Source organism: Vombatus ursinus, unplaced genomic scaffold (assembly GCF_900497805.2).
Source record: "Vombatus ursinus unplaced genomic scaffold, bare-nosed wombat genome assembly UNPS02014818.1, whole genome shotgun sequence".
In the NCBI taxonomy this organism is placed as follows: domain Eukaryota; kingdom Metazoa; phylum Chordata; class Mammalia; order Diprotodontia; family Vombatidae; genus Vombatus; species Vombatus ursinus.
In genome coordinates, this window is record NW_020954596.1 from 61,778,572 (window position 1) to 61,802,958 (window position 24,387).

General features: G+C 39.5%; 2 protein-coding genes across 3 annotated transcripts in view; both read left to right on the plus strand.

Annotated features, from left to right (window-relative positions):
* The first annotated feature begins 2,987 nt into the window (after nt 1-2,987).
* LOC114023816 (HAUS augmin-like complex subunit 7) lies at nt 2,988-20,512 on the plus strand. Its single transcript, XM_027836622.1, has 5 exons — nt 2,988-3,020; nt 3,224-4,214; nt 19,200-19,323; nt 20,301-20,393; nt 20,452-20,512. The coding sequence occupies exons 1-5, from the start codon at nt 2,988-2,990 to the stop codon at nt 20,510-20,512; spliced, it is 1,302 nt and encodes a 433-aa protein (XP_027692423.1).
* Nucleotides 20,188-24,387, plus strand: part of SRP72 (signal recognition particle 72) — a 38,949-nt gene continuing 34,749 nt past the window's right edge. Inside the window, exon 1 of one of the 2 annotated variants that reach the window (XM_027836237.1) lies at nt 20,188-20,735. In XM_027836237.1, the coding sequence (XP_027692038.1) occupies nt 20,618-20,735 (118 nt within the window). In that variant the 5' untranslated portion in view covers nt 20,188-20,617. The remainder of the gene's footprint in view (nt 20,736-24,387) is intronic. The other variant, XM_027836236.1, reaches the window with a different exon arrangement.

The following is a 24,387-nucleotide window of genomic DNA, read 5'->3' on the forward strand; positions in this document are numbered from 1 at the left end:
AAAAACATTTTGAGAGGGGTTAAAAGAGTAATAGGAGGGAGTAATGTGATTTGGGTTCTCGTTCTGGATCTAACTGTCTGTTAGACTCAGGGTTTGTCATCCTCTTTGAACCTCAGTTTCCTCATCTATAAAATGGGCCAGGCTAAATTATCTCAGTCAAGATTTGATTTCTAGCTTCCCTTGCTGAAAAGGCGATTTTTGAAAGAGCAGTCTTAAACTTGGAGGACACTTGCAGCAGTAAGTGCCTACAGACTTTCTGCTTTCTGTCATCCTTAATCTAAAATGAGAATTCTTCTGCTCATGTTTTCTGCACTGAAATTCCCACTGTCCAAAATACTTTGGTTTGACTTAGAATCATAAAATGTCAGATCTCATTTTACAGATGAAGCAACAGATCCAGAGGGATTTCCAAGGGGGTAGAGTTGCTGTTTCTGAAATCTGTACTAACAAGGACTGCCAAACTACTCCTGGTAGACCAGAATGGTTTTTACATTTTTAAATATAAAACTTTATTTAGTACAAAATTTTAAATACAACAGTCTGTTTTAAAATGTAAGAACCTTAGCTCAAGGAATATACAAAACAAGCAGCAGGATAGCCTATAGGCCATACCTATGCCCTTAAGGAAGGGGAAAATCTCAAGAATGTTCTGTCATTTTGATTACTTCAGCAATCACTCTCTTTGAGAGCTTTTCCCCAGCCTCAGGGGAACATTACAAGTATAAATACAGGACACAAGATGCCCAAACAGAAAGAAAACCCAATGGTTGTGATGAGGTCTAGAGGTTAGGGGTGCTGGGACCCCAAGATCACGATACGTGATTTTGACCCAAGCCTTCTTTCAGCCAAAAACAAGGTTTATTAAAGATCTGCCACATTAGCCAGAGTCTTAAGGAATCTGAGTATCTATGAGCTATTGGCTAGATTGTAAAAATCTGAGCAGTGGCTAAATTATAAAAATTCCAGCAGTGGCTAGATTATAAGAATTCCAGCATCTTAATGGAGACAAGATGGACCTTATATATAGAAAGACTATGGGAGGGATCCAGGAGTGGCCAAGTAGTCTATGAGGTAATAGAACTCCAGAGGTGGCCAAGGGAGAATGGAGCCTAGATAGGACCAAGGGTGGGAAGTGGCTGGGGGACATAGGGAGGTCTAGGCTAGGTTAAGGGTAACAGATTGGGCATAACCACAATGAAAGGCCAGCCAATGGGACCACAGCCTTAGCGGAACGCCAGAGATTTGGCCATGTGAGAAAGTCCAGGGTTTTTCCTTTTCTGGGGTCTAGATCCCATCCTCATCATTCCCCCCTAAGAACAATGGGACCCAAATTCTTTTGGAGTAAAGGGCAAAGGTCTCGGCTTCTGAAACTACTTCCTACTGGCAAGGGGCATAGAGCTGTCCCTGCCTCAAGGTGATTAGGTCTAGAGGTTAGGGATGCTGGAACCCCAAAATCACGACACGCAGGTCCTACCCGAAAGAATTCAACCCACGCCTCCTTTCTGCCAAAAACAAGGTTTATTAAAGATCTGCCATATTGCCAGACCCTTGAGGAAGCTAGGAGTCTGCAAATATTGGCTAGATTCTAAGAATCTGAGCAGTGGCTAGATTATAAGAATCCCAGCATCTTAATGGAGATGAGATGGACCTTATATACAGAAAGACTATGGGAGGGACCTAGGAGTGGCCAAGTCATCTATGAGGTAATAGAACTCCAGGAGTGGCCAAGGGAGAATGGAGCCTAGATAGGATTAAGGGTGGGAAATGTCCATGGGCATAGGGAGGTCTAGGCTAGGTTAAGGGTAACAGATTGGGCATAGCCACAATGAAAGGCTAGTTGATGGGATTACAGCCTCAGGGGAACACCAAAGATTTGGCCATGTGGGAAAATCCAGGGTTTTTCCTTTTTGGGATCTAGATCCCATCCTCATCACTGGGATCCCAAAATCACAACACACAGGTCCTACCCAAAAGAATTTGACCCAAGCTTTCTTTCAGCCAAAGACAAGGTTTATTAAAGATCCGCCATATTGGCCAGACTCTTAAGGAATCTGAGCATTCCTGAGCTATTGGCTAGATTATAAGAATCTGAGCGCCTTAATGGAGACAAGATGGACCTTATATACAGAAAGACTGTGGGAGGGACGTAGCAGTGGCCAAGTAGTTTGGGGTGAGTAGAGGAGGGGTCTATGGAAGATCTGGATGGGAGTGGCCAGTAAGCCGGGGTGAACAGAACACCAGGGACCTGCACTAGGTGGCCTAGAGAGAATGGAATCTAGATAGGATTAAGGGTGGGAAGTGGCCAAGGCAATTGGGAGGTAATAGAACAGAATTGGGGGATTGGGTGTAGCCACAATGAAAGGTCATTTGATAGGATTACAGCCTCAGGTGAAGGTCAGAGATGTGGCCAGGTGGGAAAGTCCAGGATTTTTCCTTTTGGGGGTCCAGATCCCAAAGACATGGTTTTTTCCTTTTAGGGGTTCAGATCCCATCCCTATCAAAAGGATTAGCCCAGGGGTGGAGAACCTGAGGCCTGGAGGCCACATGTGGCCTTCTAGATCCTTGGAGGTGGCCTTTTGACTTAGTCCAAGTTTTACAGAACAAATTCTTTTATTAAGGGGATTTGTTCTGTGAAGTTTGGATTCAGTCAAAGGGCCACACTTGAGGACCACATGTGGCCTTGAGGCCCCAGGTTCCCCACTCCTGGATTGGTCTATAGCAGTGAAGACCCAGTTGAACTCTAATATGAAATAACATGAATTTGTCAAGCGAACATGGTTGTATGAATCTTCAAAATGCAGTATCACAGAATTGGTGTTTGTAAAGGCATGAGTGGCAAAATTCAAGCTAAGTGTAAAGATCATCAGTTTTAACTCTTGTGAAGGTTGTGAAGGGAAGAAAATTAGTCCAAAGCAGAGGGATAGAATGGGAAAGTAAGGAGAGGTAGAGTGACTTGGTCACAATGAGTATTCACTCCAACCAATGAAATGGCCAGTCCTGCCAATAGAATCCTAGGCCGGGTAGGGAGTCCAGGCAGATGGCAGAGTCCTGGCCATACAGTTGGGGCAGTAGTAGTGAGAAGGTGGCTGCCTGGCAAATAAACAGGAAAAAGGAGAAGAAGAAAGAAGGGGGAGAAGAAAAAAAGACAGCAGAAGAGGAGTGGGGAGATGAAGTAGAGGAATTAGGAAAAGATGAAGAGGAGGACCCTTGCCTTACTTTGGAGGTTCTGGATGTGTTCAAGAGTCTTATGGACATAAAGTGTCCCTTCCTTGAAGGTCTTTATATCACCGAACTGAAAACAATGAAACAGCTGCTATGTAGCCCTTCAATTTACCGTTTGACTATTCTGGAATGGTTGTTTGGAAGACTGTATCCTCCCTTTGAAGAGTTATTTGCTACTTTTCAGGACCCTCAAGCTGAAGAGAAAATATTAGAGCTGATGAGAATAGGTCATGAACTGATGTTGTGTGGACCAAATGACCAGAATCTCATCAAAGGTTATGGCAATGTGAAAAGGCAGCTCTATTTCTTTAAACAGTTACTGGATCTCGTCAGAAGTCTGGGTCCTGGATGTGCCAACTTCTCGAGTGTAGAGAATTTCAACAATTTAATGAAGGAAAATGAGAAGCTGCTACAGAAGTTGTTCAGTTCACGTCTCCAGGAGATTCTAGACCCCAAACTGAGCCCTTTGCCACTGGACATTGAGTGCCACTTGAAGACAAAAGAAAATCTGAAGTCAAGGGAGAGCAAGGTGAAAAAACTTTCTAAGAAACTGAATGAGCTCACTGAAATACTTGAGGAGCTCAGAGAGTTTTCAGCCCTCCAAGGGAAAATGTCCAGCAAAGGCAGCAGCAGGATGGGCCAGGCTTTCCATCTGACACTGACTCTCTCAGATTTCCATCAGCTGATCACTGCCTTTATCCATATCTTTGAAACTGAATGGAGGAAATATAGTAAGTCCTCAGCACCTAACATCAACCAGTGTGGCCTGTTATTTCAGTCTGTGTGTGAGACTCTGACTCTCTACAGCCACGAGCTGAAAGCCATCGGAGAAGTCATTAATACCTCTAAGATGCTAGAGGAAATAGTAGGACAGCAACTAGAGGAAGTCTATTTGGGTAGTAATGACTACATGATGACTTTGGCCTCAAAAATGGAAGAACTGAGACAAAAACACAAGCTCTTCAAAGAACCTCCACAGAAACCCAATGAAAGTAAAAGTGGAAGCTAAGGGACCATTCCACTAGTCCTTAGGGCTCAGCTACTGCCCTTGGCATGAAGAAGAGGATTCTCTGAAGCCTTTGGAGATGTGGCAGATTTTTTAAGGTATTATTAATGGAAGAAGATCAAGTGTGGTTAACTAAAACCTCTTTCTCCAAAGAATGAGGGGAAAGGGTTGGGGAAACTAGAGTTTTAATAAGCTGCTTTCCTCTTTGCCTTACTAGTGGCTTTTTGATGATGTGTTTTACAGAAACAATTTAACATTTACTTGTCTTGTAGCCTACATTATTTCATATCTTTTCTTCCTAGCTCTATTGTTTATTGTCTACTCCTCCAAAAAAAAACCCTCTTTCTTTTGTATCTTTCCTAAGCCTTAACAGGTATTCATCAAAAATCTTAATGGGGCTTCCCAATGTGGGGGAAAAAAGGTTTAGTAGGAGTATAGGTGTGAGAAAGTAAGAGATGAAAGTATAAGAGATTATGATCAGAGTAAGGAATTTGGGAGTTTTGTATCAAAGAGGGTAAATAGTTACAGGTGATTGTAAGATCAAGGATATGAAAAAATATCCAGTATGTGGCTGGGTTAGAGTGAAGATTCAGACTTTGGGAATCCAGGAAGCTGGTGAACCGGGAGGCCTAAGGTGTTTGAGAAAATGTAGGAGGGCAATGATTGGGAAAGAGAAGCCTGAGGTTGGCATTGAACTCCTTGAGGAAAAAGAGAATCATTGGCTTCTGGGAGCAATCCAGATTTCTACAAGTGCCAGATGGAAGGAATGTCATGGGAAGAGGGATAATATGGGCAATTTGTTAACAGTAGAACAGAATTTCCACAGAATGGAAACTGAGAGGTGTAGGGCTGAGATGGATGGGGATAAGGTAAGCAGGGAGTATATTAGGGAAAAAGGAATTTTTGCCTTAGTGGCTTTTAACTCTAAATTAACTACTAGGGAGGAAAAATTGCTAATCATAACATAATAAAGTATCACAACTAGGAACTTTTATCCTAAACCCTGTTTTGAATTTGAATGTGAACTGCTCTAAGTATCTTCTCCACGGAAGGATTCTAATTCTGGTGATTGATGATAGAGCCTTAACCAATTCTATTTCTTCTTGTTGTTCAGGCATGTCCAACTTTTTGTGACCCCATTTGAGGTTTTCTTGGAAAAGATATTGGAGTGGTTTGCCATTTCCTTTTCCAGCTCATTTTACAGATGAGAAAATTAAGGCAAACAGGGCTAAGTGACTTGCCCAGAGTCATACAGCTAGTAGGTGTCTGAACCAGGATTTGAACTCAGGAAGATGAGTCTTTTTGACTCCGGGCCTGGCATTCTATCCACTGTGTCCCCTAGCTGCCCCATAACCAATTATATGTATCAGTGGTATAGATCAGCGCCTGGGTAGAGACCCCATATGGGGTCATGTAACTGAATGTGGGGGTTGCGAAAAATTTGGCAACAGTAAAAGGTTTTTGAACATGCAACATGCAAAAATTAATTCAGAATCAAACACATAATGAATCCAAGGTGTTTCTGTCAGTGCTTACCTGTGTTGCATCATGCGACTTCACTGCAGCCTCAGTTCTGAACACACAACATGCGCACTTTGCACTGAACATACCATCACACTGTGCAAGGCCAAAGAATGCTGCCAGAAACACCTTGACTCAGATTCAAGACTATTTTATGTTATGAATTGCAGTGTTTTTAATGTACATACAAAGTTTTCTGCTCTTATAGAAAGAGAATAGTTTAATTACAGACAATAAAGACTTTTAATATTTTCCTATTGTCATTCCTCAGCATGTAAGTATCAAATTAGTATATGTTTGGATTGTACTGTGTTAGAATGTTTGATCTGTTGCCTTGCTCACCACAAGGAAAGAAAAACCAGTGTGACCAGCTGATGTATTGGCTTAACATGGCTTAGCAGCCAACCAAAAAGCCTTTTTCTCACTGAATAGTAAGTAGACAAGCATAAAATGCCAGAGCAGTCCCCTCCATTCCTCCTTAGCTGACATTGAGAAGCAGACTCACCAGACAGGCCATTGACCTCTATCAGGAAGATAGCCCTCTTTGGACAGTGTACTATTACAATTATAGGAGAAGGTTCTATGGGCGGCAAAAAGAAAAAAGGAACATTGGGAAATAGTAGGTGAAAAAACAAACAAACGAAAAGGAATGATTTGAACAATTGCCGTTATCTCTTTCTTTTACAAAGACATAAGTATTTAATTGCAGCAAGTAAAGACAAAAGCCTTTTAATAATATTTCTCTACTATACTGCTGTATGTGTATGTAAGGGTGAACATCAATTTTTAAAAATTAAGCACAAACAAATGTAGTTTCACAAACTAAAGCTAGTATTTATTTGAGAAATTATTAACGATATTTATATTTTAGGAGAAAAATATTTTCCAGTTATGGATAAGTGGCAAAATTTAGACAGAAAGGATAAAAATACTGATGACAATGTGGCAGAACCTTCACCACCAGGTTGTAGTATACCTAAATTGACAAGAAAAAGAAAATATGTTGAATCATTTTTGTAATATGGATTTACTTCTAATAATGATGGTTCTGTGGAAAAACCTCTTTTCTTAATTTGTAATGAAGTTTTGGCTGTGGGGAGCATGAAACTAGCCAAACTAAAATGACATCAATACTAAGCATGCAGCATACTGCAATAAACCAAAGAAATATTTTTCATCACTTTTAAAATCTCCAAATAAAGAAAAAACAATGTTTTGAGAAGTTTTTTACTGTAAAGGAAAAGTATTTACTTGCATCTTATTTAATTGCAAAAACTAAAAAGCCCTACGTAATAAGAGATCTCGTGTTACCTGCTGATATTAAAATGTCAGAAATAGTTCATGGGAAAAAGTATGGGGATGAAATTTGTAAAATTCCTTTATCAAATGATACGGTTTCCAAAAGAATTTCTGAAATTAGTAATGACCAATTCCAGCAGCTTATTACCAGGCTTAAGGGCAGCCCAAAGTTTCAATTAGGTTAGATGAAACAACTGATATTTCTAACATGGTGCAGTTGTTGCTTTATGTAAGATGTGTTTATGAAGGAAGCCTATGTGAGGAATTATTGTTTTGTGGCCTTTTGGAATGGCACACAAGAGGGGAAGATATATATATATATATATATATATATCTTAAAGTCAATGAATTTTTCACAAGTGAAGGTTTACAGTGGAAAAATTGCATTGGAGTCTGTACAGACAGTGTTGGAGCAATGATGGGTAAGTATGTTGGATTTGTAGCAAAAGTTAAAGCTAATGGCAATGAACATAACACTTTTACTCACTGCATGATCCATTGGGAGGCACTTATAGACAAAAAAATATCACCAGAGTTAGATGTTGTGCTTTGTGATACTATCAAAATCATTAATTTCATTAAAAGCTGTGCCCTTAACAGTCATTTGTTTTCAAACCTTTGGAAAGACAAAAGCTTATTACTACATTCAGAAGTAAGGTGTCTCTCAAGAGGGTGAAATTTAAACAGATTTTTAAAACTGAAAGATAACTGATTTTGTTAATTTTTTCATGATGACTTATGGCTTTCAAAACTCTGATTTGTTGAATTTTCAAAAAACTCAATTACTTAAACATGTCACTTCAAGGAGAAAAATTGTAACATATTTATATGTTAAAAGATAAAATTGAAAGTTTTACTAAAAAATGTTAAGATATGGAAGAATAGGGTAGAAAATGGTTCTTTAGAAATGTTTACAGCTACAGATGATTTTATAATTGGAAATGACCTTCTGAACAATTTAATTGTAAGAATTATAATTAATCAGCTGAAGTACCTGGAGACACAGTTTCAGAAATACTTCCTTCAAATTTTGATTCTAAAAAACAAAGTTGGGTTCATAAACCATGCTCAATGGAAATAAAAAACCTCAGTCATCTGCCATTAAAAGTTCAAGAAGAACTTGCAGAGTTATTAAGCAACACAGGTTAAAAACTTGAGTTTCCCCAAAAAATCACTAAATGAATTTTGGCTTGGGACTAAGACAGAATTTCCAACAATTTCTGAAATGGCCCTAAACACATTTCTGCCATTTTGTACTACGTATTTATGCAAAGTGGCATTCTCAGTATTGATGATTATAAAATCAAAATATCAATCAACTCTAAAAAATGTTGAAGATAGGGGCAGCTAGGTGGCAAGGGGGTTAGAGTACCAGCCCTGGAGTCAGGAGGACCTGAGTTCAAATCTGGTCTCAGACCATATATTTGACACTTACTAGCTGTGTGACCCTAGGCAAGTCACTTAGCCCTGATTGCCTCACCAAAAAAGAAACAAAAAAAAAAAGTTGAAGATGCTCTATATCCTGCAGCATCAAATATTCCACCAAGATTTAATTCTTTATGTAAAAATAAGTAAGCACATCTATCTCATTAGTATGCAAATTTGCTTTAATCTTTAATAAATGTAAAATTATATGTATACCAAAGAATTGTTTTAAAATAAATTTCTTTATGATTTATTATCAGCAGATGTTTGATTTGTATACCTGTTTTATATACCTATATACCCGGGGTCACAAGTAGAAAAATTTAAGAAGACCTGGTATAGATTTTATACAAGAATTCCCTCATGGGAAAGGCACTAAGGGGGAAGAAGGACCAAGTAGACCTAAAGCCAACATATCAGAATGTAAGAATGAGTGGATTCATAATGCAACACAGGCTCTTTAGAGAATCACAGAGTTCTATTAAATATCAATTACAAATTTAGATACTTGATTTACATCTCAATGGTTTAAAAATCTGGTTACAAATGGAGTTATGGGTTGCTGAATTTAAGGAACCTAGCTTTAATTTTCTCAGTAAACTTCTAAAAGCTCAAGTATAGAAGGAACCATTACGATACTGGTAGAACAAAGGAAATGTAATCTGTAATACTGCTGCAGGAAAACACTCCTGGGTTTATAAGAAAAATCTAAGGATTTTTCAGTAATCAAACTCTTTGATTTATCTTCCCACTCAGGTTTTCTGCATGGAACAGGACAAGCTCTACAAAAAGAGAAAAGGGTCCTCAGCCTCCCATATAGGTACTCAGGCTGATAAAAAAACACAAAGGGGTCATCCATAAGCCTATAGTCAAGTCAACTCTCTCCTCTTTGGAGAGCCTCTGCCTTCCCCATGTGTCTTACTGGTTCATCTATAGGCTCTCAAAGTGAGCGATACTGCTCACTGGGGGGTGCTGGAATGATGGGGGAGGCAGTAGTAGCCTCAGGTGCAACTGGGGGGGGTTGAATAAAAATAAGGGGGCGGTAGAAGCATAAGGAAAGAAGAAAATTTTCAAAAACTTTGTATATGTTTCATCTGTCATGTAACAGAGTTAATTAAAATTGCAGTGATTACATTATTTTCCAAATAAACACACAAAATACAAGTTATAACTGATCAATGGTCAAGTCCGCTGACAGGTCTTAACAAGCAAGTGTTAGCTGGTGAGCATGTTGAGCATTGTCAGAAAGTGCATGCATTGGCAGGAATATGTGTATAATGACTTGTTTACAATATGATACTATATGTTTACGTGACACAATATTGTGTCATCAAAATTTCAATGCAGAAAAAAGCTCCCACAAATTTACAATAAATTATTAAACTTAAGATGTGTCATTTAAAAAATATATACATTTTTTGAAATGACGTAAATTTAAAAAAAAAACGTTAATGGTTTAAAGAAAGTAGATTTCCGGGGGTACACCGAGTAATTTTTTTTAAAGGGGGCAGTAGGCCAAATAAGTTTGGGAACCTCTAATGATTCTAATGTATAGTATAGCTACAGGTGTGGTCCCTCTTCAAATGAGAAGCACTCAATTCACAGAATCAAACAGAACCTAGCTTTGGCAGGCTTCTATCTCCAAGGGATATATATGGTCACTTGAGATTTCTATTGCCACCCTAGGAATGAGAGCTATCTCCCTAAGGAAGGAGAAAACTTAGTTTCACTAAAGAATATAACTCCTCACGGTCCACATGATTTATAACGCTAGTAGAAGTCAAGGTCTGTCAAAGTAGACGTCCATCAATTGGGGAATTGCTAAACAAATCATGGTTGGTGAATATTACTGTTCTGTAACCCAGGGTTGAGGACAGGGCATGAATGCCTGTATGACAAAGAGTCAAGAAATTCAAGAGTAGAGGACAATATTTAGAGGAACTAGTGAACTAGAATTAACACTATTACAACCCATGTTGAAGTGATTATCCCAACTCTTAATTGCATTGGCAGGTTGTAGAGCATAGCTACTACATCCTCTCAGGGCTCTAGAGTGCCTGGAGGGATTTTGGAGTGCATTTTCTAGTGCTTATAGCTCATGAGCATCCACCAGCATACTTACCCATGATTATCAGATGACATCAGTCAGACAATTAACTTTTGGAAAGGGGCATTTTACTATTACGCTATAGTTGGTACACTTTGTGCAAAACTTTCTTCCCCAAAGTCTATGTAATACCGTATATATGCCAGCCAGCACATACACAGGGGAAAGTGAGCTGAAGCTTATAAAGCACTTGTGACAAAGGGGTTAATTTATAACTCCTGAAGTCCTGTTGTTGAAGTCCTCAAAATGTTCCTTCTAGGTGTGGTATAGCTTTGGAGCTGCCTTTTTTCATTGCGGCTATCTTGTCCTCATCTCCCAATACTGTATTAGCTTTTCTGGGAAAATGCTAGGAATGTTGATGGGGAAGTTCAAATCCTCTGGTCCCTGAAGTTCATAAGGTTCTTCTTCAGTCAAGGGTGGGGAGTGGTAAGAGGCTCTTGTTCTTGTCAAATGACACCTCAGGTACTTGAATGCCCTTTGGAATGGCTTCGTATAAGAGTATGAGATGCATATGGAAACATGGTAGGAACTAGATTGTATTAGATTTTAAATACAAAGCTGAGGGTTTTGTATTTTGTCCTAGAGACAATGGGAGGCCGCTAATAATTTTTGAATAGGGAAGAGATATGGTCATATTTGTTTTAAGAACATCAGTTTGGTATCTGTGTGAGGATGGATTAGAGAAGAGAGATACTAAAGACAGGAAGACCAATTAGGAGGCTATTATAATAGTCTAGGTGAAATGTGATAAAGGCCTTAACTGAGGTAGATTGGAGAAAATGGAATGTGAGTGTTACACAGGACATCGCAATTGCTTGAATATGGGGGTAAGGGGGAGTGAAGAACAAAAAGGAATTGAGATTGCAACCTGAGTGACCAGGAATGTGGTATCTTCAACATAAAGAGAAGTTTGGAGGTGTTATGAATTTAGGGTGGAAGAAAATGAGTTCTGCTTTGGACATATTGAATTTAAGATGTCAATGGGTCATCCAGGGGGAGATGTCTAGCAGTGGTAGAAAGATGAAAATGGAGATCAGGATATATACATACCTGTGTGTGTGTATATGTGTATATATGCATATACACACATACATATAGATATACATATACATATATAAATTTGGGAGTCATCTATGTGCTCAAAAAGATGTGATCTCCTAAATTTGGATATTCTCTCCAGCAATGCAAATCCACACCCATCCATGCCTGCCTATCGGTTGTGGCTGTTGGCCAAGTTCTCCCATAAGTCTAACACAGGGAATCCACCGACTATGCTGGGGGGCTTTCCTCAATTTCTCATGATATTATGAGTGGGCTGTCCACCTGTTATCCCTTGATTTGGCAATGTGATATGCCTGTCTTCTTTTCTGATCACCTTCATTGTAAGACTGGAAGAGGTATTAAAGGTCATTTAAATTTTTGTTCATGGATTGCCATGGCCAAATTATTCATCAAGTGGTAAACTTAATGAACCTCTCCAGGTTTGCAGACTCACAAACCTTTAAAGTAAGAAGGGACTCAGAGGCTATCTGATCCAACCTTTAAATGAAAAAGAATTCCTACTCTAACAAAGCCAACAAGTGATATCAGCTGAGGTTTCAGTATAATTCATCTATAATTCAGATGCTGAAGAAATGTTGCTACCTGGAGAGTAGGTAACTAGCACCATCTGCTGGAGGAGACCAGAACAATGGGAAGCAGTGAAGCAGAGTTAAGCATTGTGGCAGTGGCAGGGTCTCACAATATGTGACAGTATCAGAAGACATTAACAGTGGTTAGAAGGACCCACAGAGCGGCAGCTAGGTGGCGCAGTGGATAGAACATCGGCCCTGAAGACAGGGGGACCTGAATTCAAATGTGGCCTCAGACCAAACACCTGACACTAGCTGTGTGACTCTGGGCCAGTCACTTAACCCTAATTGCCTAAAAGTAATTAAAAAAAAAAAAGGATCCACAGTGATTGCCAGGAGTAGAGGACAGCAACAGTCAAAATAAAGACTTACAAACTTGATTTGTGTAATGTAATAGGTATATATGTACATAGGTACATATATATATGTATAATAAAGGATAGTTGCAGCAGAACAGGGCAAAAGTGCAATCTTTCTGTCCTGGTCTATAACAGTAGTTTAAAGTTTTAAAGCAAGTTTTCACAAAACAGTAAAATAGTCCAGTAATGAATAAAGCAATAGCTTTTTTTATTATGGTGCATTTTAACTCACACAAGGGAAGGCCCAAGGCCTAATACCAGAAACCACGAGGAGGAGGAACAAGAATAGAAGAAGGTTGTCAGAACTTGAGATAGGATTTTCAGACACTAGTAGGAGAGAACTGGGGCGAGGGGTCAGTTACAATCCATCAGAGAGGTTGACTCCAGACTTGGCATAAATGACTTCACCAGCTCTTTGAAAGTCCTCCTAGTCTATGGATGAGACAGCTGGGATCCCATCTCTTCCACACCTTGGCATCTTTATGACACAGAAGGTCATGGGCTTTATTGTGATGGGGCAGGTTTTTATTCATGAGCATCTCATTGATTTCTTATTTCTGATGTCACAGGCAAGGAGGTGCTAGGGATTGATAAGAAGATCTTGGCATGGGGCATGGATATTTCCAGTACATGATAGGTAAGTTTCAAGGAAAGGGCAGGGCTGGGGTATTAAGCAGCTGAAAGAGAAGGTGTGTCCAAAGCACAGCCAACTTGCAGAAACTGAGAGCTATGAGACAAAAAACAAAGAGGCTTTTTTTTAGCTATCACAGAAGTACAAAACATCAATTAAAAAAAGAAAGAACCTTAGCTTTTCCTTTTATTAGGATCCCATTTAGGGTAGTTCAGTAAATTACAGGATCCTGGGCATTTTCTTACAATTCTCTAGGACTCAGTCAAGTTCTTTATTGTTATGTTTTCACTTAGGCATTAAAAGTCCTTTACAGTCTGACTCCAGCCTTATCTTTCCAGATTTATTTTACATTACTCCTTTTCACACACTGCATACTAGCCAAACCCGCCTACTTAGTTCCCACATAGCATACTATTTCCCAGTTTTGATCAGGCTGTTCCGTATGTCTGGAACGCAGCACCTACAACTCTTAGAATCCTCAATTTCAATCAAGGCTCAAATTGGGTATCCCTTCCTATCTGAAACTTTTCCTATCTCCAAAGTTTTTTGTACACTCTCTCCTTCTCCCATCATTTCCTGCTGCATACAAATACAACCAAATATCTTGTGTCTCTCTTTCCAAGCTAAACTCTTAGAAAAAGCCGTCTATATTGTCTTCACTACCTCTACTCATTCCTCAACTTTTTTTCTGCAACCTGGCTTCTGATCTTGTCACTCAATTTGAAATTGCTCTTTCCAAAGTCACCAATGATGTCTTTATTGCCAAATCTAATGCCTTCTCTCAATGCTCATCCCCTAACACCTACAATATGCCTACATAGTGGTCATTTAATTAAAACTTGTTGAATTGAATTGATAACTATTTCCCTGTCATTCTCTTAAAATGTTTCCAATACTGAACTTAAATACCAAAAAAGAGCATTTTCATATATACATATACACACATACATTTTCATATATATATATATACACACACATACATATACACATATGCATAGCTATATACACACACAAACATATATATACACACATACAGAGAACACAAAAACAAGATTTTATATGAAGCAGTGCATCTAATTGTTTGCTTTTTAAAAAATTAATTTTTAGTTTTCAACATTCACTTCCATAAGATTTTGAGTTCTAAATTTTCTCTCCCTCCTTTCCCTCCCCCAGAGAGCATGCAATCTGATAACAAGCTATACATATACATTCATATTAAACATTAGTCATGTTGTAAAGAAGAATTAGAACCAATGGGAGGGACTATGACGAAGAAGAAACAAAAAAAAAAGAAAAGAAAAGAGCAAATAGTATGCTTCCGTCTGCATTCAAACTCCATACTTCTTTCTCTGGATGTGGATAGCATTTTCCATCATGAGTCTTTTGGAATTGTCTTAGATCCTTGTATTGCTGAGAAGAGCTAAGTCTATCAAAGTAAGTCATCGAATAACATTGCTGTTACTGTGTACGATTTCTCCTGGTTCTGCTCACTTCATTCAGCATCAGTTCATGCAAGTCTTTCCATGCTTTTCTGAGGCTCGCCTATTCATCATTTCTTATGGAACAATAGTATTCCATTACATTGATATACCACAACTTGTTCAGCCACTCCCCAGTTGATGGGCATCCCCCTCAATTTCCAATTCTTGGCACCACAAAAAGAGCAGCTATAAATATTTTTGTACATGTGGGTCCTTTTCCCATTTTTATGATCTCTTTGGGATACAGACCTAGAAGTGATATTGCTGGGTCAAAGGGTATGCACAGTTTTTTGGGGGGGCTGGGCAACATGACTTGCCCAAGATCACACAGCTACTAAGTGTCTGAGGCTGGACTTGAACTCAGGTCCTCCTGACTCCATGGCCAATACTCTAACCACTGTGCCACCTAGCTGCCCCTAGTATGCACAGTTTTATAGCTCTTTGGGCATAGTTCCACATTGCTCTCCAGAATGGTTGGATCAGTTCACAACTCCACCAACAATGCATTAGTGTTCCAATCTTCCCACATCTTTGCCAACATTTATCATTTTCCTGTTTGTCATGTTAGTCAATCTGATAGGTGTAATGTGGTACCTCAGAGTCGTTTTGATTTGCATTTCTCTAATCAATAGTGATTTAGAGCATTTTTTTCGTATGACTATGTATAGCTTTAATTTCTTCATCTGAAAACTGCCTGTTCATATCCTTTTTTTATTGATTTATTTTGATTTGTCAACAATCACTTCCATAAGCTTTTGAGTTTTAAATTTTTCTCCCCCTCCCTCCTCACCTCTGTCTCTCAAGATGGCATACAATCTGATATAGGCCATATATATACATTTCTATTAAACATATTTTCACATTAGTGATGTTGTAAGGAAGAATTAGAATCAATAGGAGGAACCACCAGAAAGAGGAAACAAAACAAAACAGAAGAAAAAAAATAGCAAATAGTATGCTTGTATTTGCATTCAAACTCCATAGTTCTTTGGACGTGGATAGCATTTTCCATCATGAGACCTTTGGAGATGTCTTAGATCCTTGCATTGTTGAGATGGGCTAAATCTATCAACGTTAGTTCACATCCTTTGACAATTTATCAATTGGGCAATGACTTATATTCTTAAAAATTTGACTCAGTTCTCTATTTTAGAAATGAAGATTTTATCAGAGACAGTTTTTTTAGTATGGTGGTAGTCCAGATGAGAGATGATAAGGGCCAGACTTAAGGTTCTAAATGCATTATGCACAGAGGGAAGGAATGTACACAAAAGAACATATAAAGGTAAAAATGCCAAGATTTGGGAAATGACTAGGTGAGAATGTTGAGAGTGGCATCTAGGTTTCAATCCTGGGAGACTGGTATGATAGTGGTACCCTAGGTAATAATAAGGGAGTTTAGAAGACAGGAAGGTTTGAGGGAGGGGAAGATAATGAGTTCTCTTTTAGACATGTTGAGTATGATACATCACTATATATCCACTTCAAAATTTCCAACAGGTATTTGGTAATCTGGAACTCAGGAGAGAGACTAGGGTCCGATACCTACATACTTACACACATATATATATTTATGTATATGTATATATACACATATAATTTGTATAAATTATCTATATCTGGGAATCATCTGCATAAAGATAACTAAACCCATGGGAACTCTGGAAATCATTAAGCGAGCTATAATGGATAGAAAAGAGGTGGAGCCACAGCAGAGCTCTGAGATACAGCCATAGTTGAGTGTGACCTGGAGAAAGATTCAGCAAAGGAAACCAAGCATAGTGCCTGGCACAAAACAAGTGCTTAATAAATGCTTGTTAATTGAATAGTCATGATTAGTCCCCTATCTTCTACTTAGGAAGCTGATTTTTTGAGCCCCAAGAGTAAGTCTTTACATTTATCCTTATTAAATACCATCTTACCAGATTTAGCTAAATACTTTAGCTAGTCATACATACAAACATATACATATATGTATGTATATCCTAACAATCAATTTCTTAGCCACACCTTCCAATTTTCTGTCATCTTCAAATTTGATCACCATCTTTGACGTTATCAAAATGTTAAAGCACACAGATCCCTGGAACATTCCTTGGAAAATGTTCTGCCAAGCTGACATGAAGCCACTGATGACTAATGATTATTCAAGTCTATTCACGCAACTAGTCCTAAATCCACTTAACTGGATTACTGTCTATTCCACATTCTGCCTTCTTTTTTTTTTAATTTTATTTTAGACTCAAACACCAGAACATAAATACAAAATAGAGAAAAGAAAAAAAAAAGGTATCATATGCTTAAATATTGTAACTTAAATACACAGAAAAAAAAAGGGATGTCGTGCATAGCAGATCATGAGAGGATTCAAAATACGTAACGATAAATTTTCATTTCAAGAAAGCCTATATGATAAATACATTTTGTATTGAGAGCTGTCCATCTTTGCTTCTTGTAAGTTTTCTTTTGTTCTCCGCTGTGCACTTTTCACTTTGTTCTTTTTTTGCCCTTCTCTCCCCCACCAAGGCTCCAATTAAGTGCAGATATATTTCTATATATACTCACATACATGTATACACATATATAGACATATACTTTCCCTAACAGATTCTACTCCTGATCTTTGTTTTTATGTTGATGCGTATTTCATTTCCAATCTCTCCAAACTCTTTTTTTTTTTTTGGCTAGGCAATGGGGTTAAGTGACTTGCTCGAGGTCAACAGCTAGTAATAAGTGTTATGTCTCTGAGGCTGGATTTGAACTCAGATCCTCCTGATTCCAGGGCCGGTGCTCTATCCACTGCGCCACCTAGCTGCCCGTGCTCCAAACTCTTCTACTTTACTTCTACCTACTACCTTGCCCTTCTTACTTAGCCTAACCCCTTCCAAGGATCCCTGCCCTATGCTCCCATTCCCATAAATCTAAACACCCTTCTATAGCCCCCTATAACCTATTCCCTCACCCTCCCCTCTACAGATCCCTCCCGTGTCCTCTCCTTACTCCCTATTCCCTCACCATTTTATTTCTTCTAAATTTAGAAGACTTTTACACTCTTCTAAATATATATGTATTGTTCGCTCTTAAACTTATTCCCGATGAAAGTAGGTTACCAGAACTACCAGCCCTACTCCCCCATCTAATTCCTCTGTATCGATTCTTCCTCTTGCATCTCATTTGTATAATTACTCTTTTCAGCTGTTTCCAAATGGTTTTATTTTTTTAAAGTCATATCATACTCAGGTCTATCCCAATCTTTCTTACAAACTACCCAATTACTAATGACAATCTTAGACATACATTTTACATATATAAAAAGTAAATGGTCTGTCCTTATTGAATCCCTCGTAATCAGTGTTTGGTATGTACCTTATGTTTCTCTTGGCTCTTGTATGTCAAATCGTCTATTAAGTTCAATTGTTTTTTTTTTTAAACAAAGTCTTGAAGGTCTGACAGCTGATCAAATGTCCATTTTTTTTTCATTCAGGACTATGCTTAACTTTGCTGGGTATGATATTTTCGGCTGAAACCACAGTTCTTTTGCTCTTCGAGATATAGTGTTCCAAGACCTGCAGTCCTTTAGTGTCTCTGCTACTAGGTCTTGTGTGATTCTAACTGTGGCACCATCATATTTAAATTAATTTTTTCTTGTTGCTTCTAATATTTTATCCTTGAGCTGGGGATTTTGGAATTTGACTGTAATATTCCTATGAATTTTCCTCATTGGATCTCTTTGAAGCGGTGATCATTGGATTTTTTCTATTTCTACTTTCCCCCCTTCTTCTAAAGCTTCAGGACAATTTTCTTTAATTATTTCTTGCATTATTATATCAAGATTCTTTTTTTGATTGTAACTTTCAGGTAGTCCAATTATTCTTATATTTTCCCTTCTTGATCTGTTCTCCAGATCAGTTGTTTTTCTTGTAAGATGCTTCACTGTCTCTTTTTTTCATTATTCATATTTTATTTCTTGATCTCTGATAACTTCTATGGCTTCACTTTGCCCAATTCCAATTTTTAAGGTATCATTTTCTTCCTTAAATTCTGGATCTCCTTTTCTAATTGGTTGACTTTCTTTTCATAATCTTGTTTTTCTTGGATTTTTTTTTTTTTTTAGTTTTTCCTCTCTCTCATTTGATTTTTAAAGTCTCTTTTAAGTTCCTTTATGAAGGCAGGTGGCCATTTGGCGTTACTTTTTGGGGTAGAAGAGGGTTTCTTTGCTTCAATATCCTCCTTTGAAGATGAACCTCGGTTTTCTCTATTCCTATAACTTTCTGTGGTTGGATTCTTTCTCCTTTCCCTGTGCATTTTTTTGTAGTAATAGCGTAATTTTTGTAGTCACCTCTAGCCCTGGGGTGCCTCTTGCTCCAGATCTTCAATTCTCCCCTTTAGCCTGGAACCAAAGCCAAACGTCCAGCCTATTATAAGTGCCTACAGCCAAGGGCATTTTGCCTCACTGCTTCTGCACTCACCAGGCATGTGCTGATTCCTTCTCACCCACACCACTCCCTACAGCACAGATAGGTCTGGAGTTCCTGGTCAGCAGAGGTTCCCTCGACTTTCTCCAGCTCAGATGCCCAACACCCTCACTGCACCTGGTTGTAAAAGTTCCTGTGGCTGGGGCAGAGGCAGCCTCCCAAATCAGTTAATCCTAGGATGTGCCCCTTGTTAATGCTGACCCTAGCCTGGAGGTGTTTACTCTTCACCTGAACCAAACCCTGTCCTGGGATTTTTCTTCTGATATTCTCCATTTGTCCCAGGAAGACCTCTGTTATGCTCCTATTCTTATAATCTGTACGCCCTAAGGTGCTATTTTCTCACTTTTGCGGGGGAAAATCTTGAGACCTTAGAATTTTCTGACCTATTCTGCCATCTTCTCAAAGACACTGGTTGTAAAAATCATTTCCCAGCTTTCTGCTTCCCTTTTAATCTTGGTTGCATTGGCTTTGTTTGTTCAAAAACTTTTCAATTTAATATAATCAAAATTACCCGTTTTGCATTTCATAATGTTCTCTATCTCTTGTTTGATCATTAATTCTTCCCTTCTCCATAAATCCGAGAGGCAAACTATTCCCTGCTCTCCTAGTTTGCTTACAGTATCAGCCTTTATATCTAAATTGTGTACCCATTTTGGCTTTATCTTGGTATATGGTGTAAAATGTTGGTCCATGCCTAGTGTCTGCCATACTATTTTCCAGTTTTCCTAGCAGTTTTTGTTAAATAGTAACTTCGTATCCCAGAAGCTAGAGTTTTGGGGTTTATCAAACAGTAGATTACTATAGTCATTGACTACAGTGTCTTGTGCACCTAACCTATTCCACTTATCCACTCTACCTCTTGGCCAGTACCAAGCAGTTTTGATGATTGCTTCTTCTTTTTTTTTCTTTTTCTTTTTTTTTAAGGCAATTGGGGTTAAGTGACTTGCTCGGGGTCACACAGCTAGTAAGTGTCAAGTGTTTGGTCTGAGGCTGGATTTGAATTCAGGTCCTCCTCACTTCAGGGCCGGTGCTCTATCCACTGCGCCACCTAGCGGCCCCTTGAATTAATCGTTAAATATGATTCTGAGAAGGCTTCGCCGGACTGCCATAGAAGAGGTAAAGCTCCTCAGCTCTCCAAGTTAGCGGCATCGGCCGGAATAGAAGGGCGACCGCGGCTCTGGCCCTCTCGGTCCGGCTGAGCGAGCCGAGCCGGGCATGGTTTAGGGGTGGGCCCGGGTAGGTAAGGTAACGGATGCTCCACGTGATCCAATCTCTTCCCACAGTTGCCACTTAGGGAGCTTCGGAGAAGGAGCGTCGCCCTGAGGGGAGGACACCGGGAGTCCGGTTGCTATTAGCAACAGTCCAAGGTTGCTTCCTGTTCCCACTTCTCCCCAAGTCCCCGCCGAAATCCGTTTCCGGGGTCAGAGGTCGTCCGCACCCACCTCCGAGTCTTCTCCAAGATGGCGAGCGGCGGCGGCGGCGGCGGCGGGGGGGCGTCGGTTGCTGCCCTCTGGAGCGAAGTGAATCGTAACGGCCAGAACGGCGACTTCACGCGCGCCCTCAAGACAGTGGACAAGAGTGAGTGCCGCGCCCCTCGCGGGCGCCCGGGCAGCGCGAGCTGCCCCCTACCCCCTCCCCGGGAGGCGCCCGCCGCCTCGGGGAGATGTGGCCTCTTTCCGGCGCGCGCCCGGCGGAGGAGGGGAAGGGAAGAGGCGGAAGCGGGCCGGGGGACCCCAGCCGCTGGCCCACCCCCAGCCCGCGCCGACGCAGAGGCGCGTGGCCGTGGAGGAGGCCCGCTCTGCGCCCGCAGCTTCGTCCCCGCTCCGGGCCCGGCCCGCAGCGCCCCGCCCTGCCCCAGGCCGGCCGACTTGGGTTCCTCAACCCCTTTAAGCCACGTGTACTTAGCTTCTCTTCCCTCGCCCCATCTCCAGGAAGCTCGGGGGGAGGGGGCATTTAAAGGCCCCGCAGCCTCTCTTCCCTTCCCCGGAGAAATTGCCTTCTCACCTAGCCCCTTCCTCTCCATGCTTTGCCAGCTCCGTGAAAGAATCTCGGGGTGGGGGGAGCGGCTGCAAACTGGGGGTTCGGCGTTTACAAATCACAAATGCAATCGCTTCCTCTTATGGAGGTCATGAGGGTTACCAAGCACTTTTATAACAGTTTTATTATCCCCATTTCACAGGTGAGGAAACTGAAGTTCACAGAGAGACAGTTAGCAGTTTCATGCAGTTGGCAGGCAGGACTTCAGACTCCCAATCCAGCCTTTTCCCACGATGCCAGGCCGCTTTTAGAAACTTGTAGTCCAGCGGGGGAGACAGGCCCATGTGCATTTTGCCAACAAGTACAATATATGTTGGAAATATTTGAAGGGCAGAGTAGAAGCTCCTACCTCGGTAATAAAAGGGAATAGAGACCTGAGCTGTCTTGTGTTTTTAATTCACATAATTCAGGTTTGGTGATTTGAAATTGTGCTCATTAGTATTAAAGTTATCTAATATATATGTCCTTATTTTTAATATGTTTAGTAATATCTAATACTTATAATATAAAAGTTATCTAATACCAAATAGCATTTTTATTTTATTAAGATATCTTTGTATATTCTTTAATAAATTATTATAACCATCTAATTCTTAGTTAAAGCAATATACAGAGTGTAGATTCCAGCTTTCTATTCCTTTTTAAATTTAATGCTTAATAATTTCCATCTAGTCATAGAGCCTTGCCCAAGTTTCTGTAGGTTAGTGAGTAGTAAAGCTGAGATTGAAGCGCAGCTCTCTGCAAATACAGTGCTCTTTCCACTATACCTCTCTTCCTGTAACCTGATGAGTAGAGCAATCCCTGTTAGGATGGTAGGGTGAGCATTAATGTTATGTGTGATATGTTTTTTCTGTTATGCTGAGCCTCACAGAAAATGCTATCTGTATGTGGACTTTTGAATGTGATGATCAATGGGAATGGAGGTATGAATGTTAATAGCACAATAGCAGCATTAGTATTCCATGATACCTTTTCTATAAACTAGATGTCTTGTAGGCATCTTAAACTCGTGTTCAAAACAACTAATCTTCAAGCTGCCCCAAATCTACCCTTATTTTTCTCTAGGGTATCACTTGCCTTCTAGTTTGCAACCCTGGAATCATCTTCATATCGCTATTCCTTACTGCCCCTTACCTCCTGAACATTCCTTAAATTTGTCCATCTATCTTTTTATTTCCACGCCAAGAAAATCCCAAATAGGTCCACAAAGAGTTCCACAAAACCGAAAAATGACTGAACTCTGCCACACTGCCTGAGGCACTCATCACCTCTGCAAAGAACTATTGCAATAGTTTTTCTAATTCATCTCTGTACAAGTCTCTCATCTCTCAGTTACGTCTTGATTTGGGGCAGCTAGGATTTGCAGTGGATAGAGTACTGGGCGTGGAGTCAGAAGGACCTCAGTTCAAATCCAGCCTTAGCTATGTGACCATGGGCAAGTTACTTAACCTCTCTTTACCTCAGTTTCCTCAACTATAAAATGAGGATAATAACAGCACGTATCAGTGTTGTTAAGATCAAAAGAGATAATATTTGTAGTACAGTGTCTGGCACATAGGCATATATAAATTCTTATTTCCTCTCCCTTCCCCATTTTTTTCTTCCCCTTAATCCTCCACAGAGCTGCCAAAATTATATTCTTAAAGTCCCAGTCTGACCGTGTCATACCCCTCTTAGTAACCTATAGTGGTTCCCTATAACCTCTAGGAACAAATACAGTTGCCTCTTTGACATTCAAAAATCTTCACAACCTAACTCCCTCTTCATACACTTTTTAGTCTCATCAACTGACAACTTTGCTTTTTCTTCAGCATGACAAAATGTTCTTCAGTATTTTGTCTGTCCCCAACCCTGGAATTCACTTTCTTCTATGTATTAAAATCTTTTCTCCATAGGTTACCTGTCTACATGAGGCCTTTCCTGATAACAATTGTCAAACCCTTCCACCCCCAATTACCTTGTATTTATCATGTGTGTACTTAGAAGTACGTTATATTCCGTTTAGAATGTAATCACCATTCAGGCAGAGACTGTTTTGGTCTTTGTATCTTCATTGTCATATACATTATAGGTGCTTGTAAATGTCAACTGTTTGACACGATAATTTTGTCTAACCAGCTTTTGCTTACTACATTAAGGTGAAAATTAATGATTTTATATATATGTGTGTATATGTGTGTGTGTATATATATATATATATAAAAAGCCCTTATAGTTACTTCAAACAATGAGAAAAGTAGTCATTAATTTTCATTGTTAGCATCGCTAATTTGGTTTAAATTAATGTGAATTTGATTTTTGTAAGCGTGAAACTAATAACTATCAAAGCAGGAAAAAATGAATGCAATGTTTTTTCTTGCAGTTTTGATGTCTTTTTGATTTTTACATGATGACTTTGTTATATCCCAATGACTTTGGCGTCTGCAACCTTTCCATATAACAAAGAAAATTGGTTAAGTAAACCTAGCCTAAGCCTTTATGCAATCTTCTATACCCATGGTTCACTACAGTTCACCCAAGAGGAAGGAACTGTGTTATCATTGTCCCTCTGAAGCCAAGATTGGCCATTCATGAAATGTTTTATGAAAGGTTTTTTTTTTTAAATCTATTTGCATCACAGGAAATTATCCATCTAGCTTGGCCAATGAAAATGACAGTGGTTCTTAAGATTGAAATATGAAAACCCAAAGGGTCTCTATAAGTGGACAGCTGTTCTGTTGCAAGTCTCCATGATTCTCTTCACAAAGTTGGGGAACCTGGAGTCTTGAGGCCACGTGTGACCCTCTAGATCCTCAAGTGCAACCCTTTTACTGAATCCAAACTTCACAGAACAAATCCCTTTAATAAGGATTTGTTCTGTAGAACTTGTAAAACTATTTAGTGGTAGTGATGTTATACTTTTGTTATATGAATCTATCCATCTGAGCCTTTTTCTTTCAGGTTATCTTTTCTCAGAATGAAAGTAAGGCTCTGAATGACTTTTTGGTGAAATTACTAGGAAGATGAATTATTAATTGTGGGGTTGTTGTTGGGTTTTTGTTGTTGTTTTGGGTACAGGTGTATACTTGTTTGGTCCAGGTGTACCCAGCAAGGCGTGGGCCCCAAGATGAAAAGATTTGAGAACTACTAGAATAGTTTTTACCTTTTGATTGCATATATTCTTGTAAACTTATTTTTGTCTTTGACCCACAAA

Coding starts and splice junctions, on each gene's coding strand:
- LOC114023816 (XM_027836622.1), top strand. CDS start 2,988: ATGGCCAGTCCTGCCAATAGAATCCTAGGCCGG. Junction 4,215..19,199: donor TCCACAGAAACCCAATGAAA/GTAAAAGTGGAA, acceptor CCTACAGCACAG/ATAGGTCTGGAGTTCCTGGT. Junction 20,394..20,451: donor TGGTTTAGGGGTGGGCCCGG/GTAGGTAAGGTA, acceptor GTTGCCACTTAG/GGAGCTTCGGAGAAGGAGCG.